The sequence below is a fragment of the Microplitis mediator genome, chromosome 5, assembly GCF_029852145.1.
Source record: "Microplitis mediator isolate UGA2020A chromosome 5, iyMicMedi2.1, whole genome shotgun sequence".
NCBI classification, from domain to species: domain Eukaryota; kingdom Metazoa; phylum Arthropoda; class Insecta; order Hymenoptera; family Braconidae; genus Microplitis; species Microplitis mediator.
Genome location: NC_079973.1, coordinates 9,903,543 through 9,912,588, shown reverse-complemented (window position 1 = coordinate 9,912,588; position 9,046 = coordinate 9,903,543). Strand labels below are relative to the sequence as shown.

At 29.0% G+C, this 9,046-nt stretch overlaps 2 protein-coding genes across 2 annotated transcripts; both read left to right on the top strand.

Annotated features, from left to right (window-relative positions):
- The first annotated feature begins 773 nt into the window (after window positions 1–773).
- LOC130667730 (uncharacterized) lies at window positions 774–2,395 on the top strand. The gene is made up of 2 exons (XM_057469552.1): window positions 774–911; window positions 1,019–2,395. Exon 2 carries the CDS (start codon window positions 1,094–1,096, stop codon window positions 1,775–1,777), a length of 684 nt encoding a protein of 227 aa, XP_057325535.1. The 5' UTR covers window positions 774–911; window positions 1,019–1,093; the 3' UTR covers window positions 1,778–2,395.
- Window positions 2,396–3,920: 1,525 nt separating this feature from the next.
- On the top strand, window positions 3,921–8,088 carry LOC130668311 (ankyrin-3-like). The gene is made up of 2 exons (XM_057470540.1): window positions 3,921–4,405; window positions 4,502–8,088. The coding sequence occupies exon 2, from the start codon at window positions 4,530–4,532 to the stop codon at window positions 6,696–6,698; it is 2,169 nt and encodes a 722-aa protein (XP_057326523.1). The 5' UTR covers window positions 3,921–4,405; window positions 4,502–4,529; the 3' UTR covers window positions 6,699–8,088.
- The last annotated feature ends 958 nt before the right edge of the window (window positions 8,089–9,046 follow it).

Below are 9,046 nucleotides of genomic sequence, written 5' to 3'. Positions count from 1 at the left end.
TAATATATAATACAATCTGGGTTAAAATAGAGACCCTACATAAAATTACTGATTTGCAGGTTGAGTACATAACTTCAAAATCGGACCACTACCCGGTAAAAATTACCAGCGCTTTTAGTTTTAATAACCAGAACCTTAGAGAATGCACCAGGATAGTGAACAAGACAAATAAAATCATATGGAGTGTGAACAAGACTGTTGAATATAAAATGGCAATGACAAAATCGGCAAGACTCAAAATTGACTTTATTCTGGTAAATGTAGATGAGATAAATGAAAACTGGTCAAATGCTATTCTAGAGGTAGCAGCGAATCTAAACTGCCTGAGGTCAGTATATCATGGATCAATCGTAACAAACACGGAACCATGGTTTGACGATGAATGCCGCAAGGCAAAAAATCTGCTCAATCGTGCTCTACGAGTTCGCAAGAAAGCAGTGAAACAGTGTAAGCCATATGATGCTACAGTGCAAGCTCTACGTGAAAATTTCCAGAAGGTAACAAAAAAACAGCGTAAAGCATACATAACGAAGATAAAAATCATCTGATAAAAAAGTCTACTAAAATTTCTCTCCTAGATCTCCACCATTAATTTTAGTAGAACTCTATCATTGCCGTAGGATTTTTTTTCTCTCGATTGTTTTCGCGCAAATTTCCATGTAAAATTGTCCCAACAAAATCGTGTTGTGTACTTCGGGTGAATTTGGTTTTTACTTCCACTCTGGGTCTTCTATGTACTAAATATTCTCTCACTTTTTCTTACGCATGCGCAGTTTAGAAATAACCAGTAGTGGGAGAGATTTCCGAGGTTCATTCTCTCTCCGGCACAAGTTGATTTACGTTTACGTAATTAACCGTCGACTTTTTAATCTGCTTGTGTTTTTATTTTAACAATTGAATTAAAAACTAGTGTACGTCTACTTAATTAATAAATTAGAATAAAGATTTTTTTAGTAATTAATTAATTTTATTTAAATGACGTATTAATCTTGTAAAAAAATTGTGTTGAATTTTTCAGTTGGGGTCATTGTTGTGATTGTTGGCAATTGTTTGATTACTTTCTTTACAATCATTCATTGATATTTTTATAAAAATGAGCGATGAAAAAAATACAAACCTTACAAAATTTTGTGATAATGAATTACAAAATGGTGGGATTCAAAACTACAAGGCGTTTATTTATGATGTAACAATAAAAATTTTATTTGACGGCGAATCAATTAAAAGTTTTTACGACGTCAATGAGGCGTCAATGGCTACCATTATCGGACAAATAATTCATAAATATAAAAAATGGGGTGTAGCGAGTGAAATAATAATGATCGATTTAATAAAACGGGCTGAAAAATTGCGACCTAATCGAGGATCTGCTTTAAATAAACCACCCCCGCCACTGAAATGGGAGACAATTCTTCATGCTAAAGGATATTACTGCGGAAAAGAAGTCATTGGAGAACTTCCTATTGTTTACGATTGTCTTTCATATATGGGATTGATGGAACCACTAAAATCTCCGTTGATACCAGAGCCGAAACACTATTCGATGGTATTGAATTACTCGGCAACATTTTTTTTAAGTCCCGCATTGCAAGTCGCCAAACCATACTATCAAGCCCGCGGATTCATTCATCAAAATGCACCAGCTTCAAATATTGACTTTCGTAAATTTTGCAATGCTATTGATTATGAAAATCCTTATAATAATGATAAAGTATGGGAAGCATCATTGAAACAAATTTTAATTTTGAAAAATTTAAAATCTGGACTTAATTTTTAATGACTTTTTTTTACGTCATTTATTTTTGTACTTAATTACTATTTAATATAGAGTATAAATGCACAGAAAAAACGGATTTCTTGGCACAAGAATTATTTTGTATAACAAAAATTTTCTCAAAACTAAAAAAAGTCCAAGTATTGGCGCAAGAAATTTTTTTTTACAAAAAATTTTTCTCTTCATGATGCAAAATTTTTTTTGGGACGAGTAAAAATTTTTGTGCCAAGAAATCCTTTTTTTTTTCTGTGACAAAGATGATTTTTAATGAAACTTTTTAAAACAGAAATTTAAAGACGAAAAGTGTTTGAATAATAAAATTTATTGCCAGTTCAACATAAAAATATTTAACAATATACTAGTACTTATTATTTTTATGACTAGAAGCTAAAGTACTCTAATATTAAAGTACTCAAAAAAAGAGGAATTCTTGGTGTAAAAAGTTTATTTCATGAAGAAATACTTTTTTTCTATATATGGTACCTTTACACTCATACTTTAAGTAAAATATTATAAATTAATAATAATTTTTATAGTCTATTATTATTATCATTTATTTTATTAAGAGATTATTCTAAAGTTTTTTGTTCTCTTTTATTTCATTCTGAAAAAAAAAAAAAAAATTATTAAAATCCAATCTGTATTTAAAAAAATAATGTAGCATAATTATTCTATTGCTTTGAATTTTTAAAGTATATGCATTAATAATCTAATTTAAATTACTTTTTAAAAAATATGTATTCAAAACTTTATATTAAAATATATGAGCATATCTATTATAACTTAATTATAATGAAAGAATCTCATTTTCAAATAGTAATATTTTGTAAAAGCATTTACTTATATGTTAATGAATATCATTTTTAAGTATTTTTTGATATAAAAAAAAATTTTAACGTGTGTATTTATGAATAAAAAAATTATTACACAGTAATTTTTTATGAGTGTGAATGTAGCAGACATCAGACAAATTTAAAATTATTAACAAATAGAGTAAATAATTGATAAAATAAAATTCAAAAAAATGCGCTTTTAAAAAATTTAAAAATTAATAAGTGCATTTTTATAAATTTAATTTTTTTAATTATTTATAATTTTAAATTTGTCTGATGTCTGCTGCATTCAGACTCATTAATTTTTTTTTAGTATAAATTGATTCTGTAATCGATATTATTAAGAATTGAATATTGAAAATATATATTTTTTTTAATTATATTTAAAATAAAAGGTAAGTTTAATAACAATTTATGATGCTGATATCTGTCAAAGTAGTCGACATCTGACAATTTTAGTGTTTTTAATTACCAAGTTGATAGTCGTCAGTAAAATTTATAAAAAAATCTACAGAAAAAAATTTTTGAAAATTCTTCACATGAATTTCCTAAAATTTTTGACTGTCAATATTTACTATGTTTATTTAAAAGAAATAAATTTTTCTAATGACTACTGCTGTGTCAGCATTATCAAAATTTCTATTTATTCTATTAAAATTAATACACATTATGTGACTTTATTCAATATATATATTAGTATATTAATAAAATCTTAAACATTTTGTGGAATTGATATTACACTCGAGTTTTTACGACTAATTTTTTTTTTCAGTCGTTAAAAATCCTATTGTTTTTTTTCCAATTGCACTGATGACAAAATTTGCTATGGACAGTAGGGACAAATGCTGTCAAAAAATTAAAACAAAATTAATAATCTATGACTGTCATTAATCGTGAGCATAAAATTTTACGATAACTAAACATTTTTTAACCCTTCAATTCAGCACTTGCGTTGGATCATCAAAAAAATTTACTTGAATATTTCTACAAAATTTAATAAACCTGAACTACGTACTGTACACTTATTTACATTTTTAAATTTTGTGAACAATGACAGATATAACGGCTGAGAAAAATGGCGGTAAATATCAAAAATATTTGAACTTACCTGAGATATATTAATTTTTACTCGCGTGATGAGATAAAGTCTCATTTTTTAAGAACATTTTTAATTCAAATGATGGATTCATGATTTTCTACAGATTTTCTTAGACGGTGACAAGTTTTGATTTGTCCTTATAAATTTTTGAATTTAAAATTTCTACTTTTCGATTTAGGATCTACGGTCGATAAGTAGGAAGGTCAGTCTGATCAGAATCATCAGGATATGAGGATTTGGGAGATTAATTATTTGTATCATCGAAAATCTGAATATTTTAGATCTGAATCACCAGAATCTGGACCATCATTAAATCTGCGTCATCAAAATCTCTATAATAGACATCTGCTCCATTTATCCTTACGCTGATCATCCAAAGTCGCATCGAATAGAAGAGCGTAGCCCGTAGTGGGGGTCAAGAATGACAAGTTGACAAGTTTCGAGTTAATGGAATCGAACAGTGAAATTAAATCGTGAAAGGTAAAGAGTTTTATAAAAAAATCCAATAACAACCAACAGACAAAAAATCAAAATTACTTTTTACTAATTAATTGGTCTACATCGTTAACAAAAACCCATTGGTGACATATTATATCAAAATATATAACAATACCTGCAATAACTCAATCACGTAAATGTTTATATGCTTTTAATAACAAAAAGTTCAAACTTTGATTAAAAAATATTAAATGCCTCAAAGTAAGTAAAAAAAATTACGTATCTTATATTTTATTTTCTATTTGATGTTTTTTTTTATTTTTAATTTACGCGCCCGTATATTTGTTGTCATTTTAGGTTAAAAACCCAAGGGAATCATAGCAAAATGATGTCATCAAAAGATCCCAAGTGGCGAATGCTAGTTAACGCTGTTCACAAAGGAAATGTCAGGCGGGTTAAGGATTTAATTGAATCTTATGGTCTCAATAATATTCCAACATGTTGCGATGGTTACATTTTACTCCGAGACGCTTTGCAGTACAATCATTCTGACGTTGCTAAGCTGCTTATTGAAAAGGAGGCTAAAGTAGAGAGTAAAAGCAAGAAATTATCAAACACTCCGCTTCATTATGCAGTAATAAATGGGGATCGAGAAGTCGTTAATTTACTTTTGGACAGAGGCGCCAGTATTGTTGCGAAAAATGGAGACGGTAGAGCTCCGCTCCATCATGCTGTTGAAAAACAGGACATAGAAATGATTGAATTGTTGTTGCAACGCAAAGCGTTTATCAATACAAGAGACGATACAGGTCAGAGTCCACTCTGCATTGCTGCTGAAAAAGGAAATTACCAGATAGTTGATATTCTCCTAAAAAATGGAGCATTTCCAAACTTTTTACACACAGTTTTATATGGACCCACTAATACTCCGTTGCATCTAGCTGTCGATAGTGGGAGGAAGGACATAGCCGAGCTACTGGTGACAGCAGGAGCCATAGCAGATGTCAGAGAATCTAGTGGTTGGACGCCGCTTCACGTTGCGGTTCAAAAAAATAATGAAGAAATCGCGGAAATGCTGCTGTCATTTGGCGCAGATCCTAATGTCGAGTGTGACCAGGAACCAACTGAAGGCTACACGGCATTACATTTTGCTTGCGACCTGGGAAACCAGGGAATGATCCAAGTTCTGTTGGATGACAGCCGCACAAACGTCAATGCGTTGACCAAAGCAAGAAAGTCCGCGCTTGATTTTGCAATCAGCAAAGGATTTCAATCGATAATTATTAAATTGTTGGACCGCGGATCAAATATTTTCATTGACGGCAGCGTTAGAAAAACTATTCTCGACTTAGCTGTGGAAAGAGGATACAAGAAAATTGTTGAACACATAATCCAACACTGCGTTGATTACAGTACCGGTAGTTCGATTTACTCTAATGTCGTTGATCCTGATGATGACTGCAAGTCGAAGAAAAAATTAAAGATAAAACTTGGGTATACGTTCAAAGATACTCTAGATCGAATGGTTTTCCATTTACTTTACGTCGCAATAGATAAAAATCACTGGGACATAGCTGAAAGTTTTCTTAAATACTCAATCTCGATAAATAAAATAAGCAATTTGATAACCAGCAAAGGTTTCACTTTATTGCACAAAGCCATTAAAAATAAACAGGAGAAAATTGTCGACTTGTTAATAAAATATGGCGCCGATGTGAGCGCGAAAGATGAAGACGGCAAAACTCCATTGTCGTTTGCTATTGAAAATGACAATGCGCTACTGACATCTCAGTTACTACTAAGTCTTAAGCTGGATGTAGCATTCAATTCTACTGTGCTAAGTGATGCTGTTAGAAGAGGATCTATAAATGTTGTTAAAGTATTAATTGAGCAGCATGACGCGAATGTTGATGCAGCTGACGTTTATGGACGAACGGCGTTGCATTATACTGTTTTGAATGAAAATGGTGGCTGTACTGACCCCAGTCCGGAAGATGATGAAAAAAAATCTGAAATAGCAGCACTGATTTTGTACCAAGGCGCTGATGTCAATGCCAAGACACCGGAAGGTGAAACGACGTTGCACTTTGCTGCATTGAAGGGATACTCGAAAGTTTTTAATGTTTTGCTGCAGAATCACGCGGACAAAAATTGCACTGATGAAAGCGACATCACGCCTCTGCACACGGCTGCGGAAAATGGACATAAGGATATTGTAGAAATTTTGTCGCGAATGGGAGCTGATCTGGATGTACAAGATGTTGATGGTAGAACGGCTCTACATATTGCTGCTGCTGAAGGACACAAAGAAATCGTTGAAATCCTTTTGAAGTACGGGTCCAATGTTATGATTTTCAATAGTTTGAATGAAACTCCACTGGACTGTGCTGCTAAACGTATTCCCGTTTCTCAAGATAACGATAGCGGCGTTAGTGTTCATAAAGAGATTGTAAGACTATTAACAGAACGTATTAAGATAAAAACAGAAGTAGAAACTGACGTTGATACTGATGAGTCTGATAATGAAGATTCTATTATGAAAATGGCGGATTAAAAACTTATATACAAAAAAAAAGGATTTCTTGTACTAAGAATTTTTTTCTTGACTCAAAAAATTTTTGTCTTCAATTTCTAATAAAAAAAAAAATTCTAAAGGCAAGTAAAAATTTTTTGCATCAAGAAATCCTTTTTTTGTGTAACGATACAATTAAAATAGATATTTAAATAACAATAAAAAAAAGTATTAATGTTAATTACTAACAGTATATATTGTCAAGAGTATAACCGGTTAAATCTTGTTAAAGTTTTATTATTAAATAATTTATAATGAACTTAATATCGATGAACAAACTTAATTTTAATTTTTTATACAATTGTTAATGATATTTATTTAAATATGAATAATTACATATCAATATTTCATATACGCTACTGGAAATATTAATTCGTGATCTCCTGATCTCTATTATTAATTAATTAATTGAACAGAAATACTGGTATTGGTCAGAATTAGTATATTACACAACAAGGGAGGAAATTAGGACATTCCGGTGCGCATGTAATTGTCTACAGAAAAAAAATTTATTGGCGTAAGAAATATTTTGCATAACGAAATGAAGTAAAATATTTTGGTTTCATACTTTTGGATCGAGTAAAAATTTTCTTGGGGCAAAACATTTTTTTTCTGTGTACCCAAAAAGGCGACGGACTGGGAGACCTACTTACCTCCGTGGTGTGTATAAAATTTTTCACTAAATCTGTAATTGAAAGTTCAAATTTTTGTCTGTGGAAAGAATCTCGTATGCGTTAATTTTTATTAGTAAGTTCCTCATTAAAGAAAAGAAATTCTAAACAAAGCAAAATTTAATATTTTGGTGCAGGTATGGTGAAAAATATATAAAATTTAAACTCTGATCATTACTCGCTAATCAAAAAATTAATACATTGCAGTATGAATTTTTTTTTTGTTTTCTATATAAGAAGTCAAAACTATCAATAAAAAAAATCAAATCCATATTTTTTGTTAATTATTTTTTTATGTCAACATTGCAATATTTTTTTTCATAATATAAATCTATTATAGATTCACATTTAATTTGAAAAAATGTAAATAAAAATTATTCTTACAAGAGGATCTAGAGTTAAATTGTTGAGTATTGAAGATAGTTTTAACTTTATCAATTGAATTATAATTTACAAGACTTTCCCAATTAAATAAACCTCATACGTGATCGGTTGTGCCAAAAAAATATTTTTTTAAAACTCGTGTAGTTTTGAATGAATTGAATATTTAATTTATAGTAAATGTTAACCATTTATTGCTTTTCAAACTAAAGATTTAAGTCTGTAAATTTTTTTATTTGAGACTATTTTTTTACGACTGTATTGCAAAATAAGTAAACTTTGTAGTTTAAATATTTGGCTTTCAAAATTATTATTGTTATTATTTTTTTTCAAATTAATTTTAAAAGTTATGAATTTAAAAAAAAGTTTTTTTGGCATACTAAAATATATCATATTATAAATCTCTCATTTTGTATTTAGTTTATGATAAGAATGATATTATTTGGTGTAATTATTAACAATTAGAAAAGACGAATTTGCTCAAAAATACTTTGCCATTAAAAATATTCTTGTACACTGAAAAATTAAAATAAAAAATAATTTTTATAAAAACAATATTTTCTTTAGTTGTAAATTAATACAAATTATTACATTATTAATTTAATATCTAAGTTTAAAAATTATTTTTTTGACAGAAGAGAACCGAAATTTATTCATGGAGGCAATTTTATAAATCATAGACCGGCTAGAGGAAATTATAAAGAATCCAATATAATAATAAACTCATCATTTATATCTTTGGCTAAGTAAAATACAAATTCTTTTGTTTATTATATTTTAGTTTTTTTTTTTTTGTTTTTTGATGTATCCATCAATATTTTACAGTTTAAGTACATAAAAATTTATTTATGTGATTGAATATATTTAGTTCTAAAGTCACCGCTAGATAGCTTACATTTAAAGAAATTTCTACTTATAGAAAGGTATAAAAACTAAATAAATTCGATCGAAAAATTCTCAACTATGCCTCCAAATCCTCTAACATTTTTCAGTTATTCCTGATACTGTTTAACTCTACATAAAATATGAGCAAGAAATTTCTGAACTGTTATTTGAAGACTAACAAATTTCAAGCTACAATCCGTCAAAATTATTCAATACTTGAGAAGATTTTAATTATTTAATTTTTCAGTTTTTCAATGTGGAATATTTATTAACATTGGAATATATCAGAACTTTTGGTGCAAATTTTAAGTCATTGATACTTTTGAATATGCCCTTGTAGTTTGAAAAAATTATAATTCATAATAAATTTATATTTAAATTCAAAATTTGAAA

What these genes read in the sequence shown, in the direction of transcription:
- LOC130668311 (XM_057470540.1), top strand. Translation starts at nt 4,530, where the DNA reads ATGATGTCATCAAAAGATCCCAAGTGGCGAATGCTAGTTAACGCTGTT.
- LOC130667730 (XM_057469552.1), top strand. Translation starts at nt 1,094, where the DNA reads ATGAGCGATGAAAAAAATACAAACCTTACAAAATTTTGTGATAATGAA.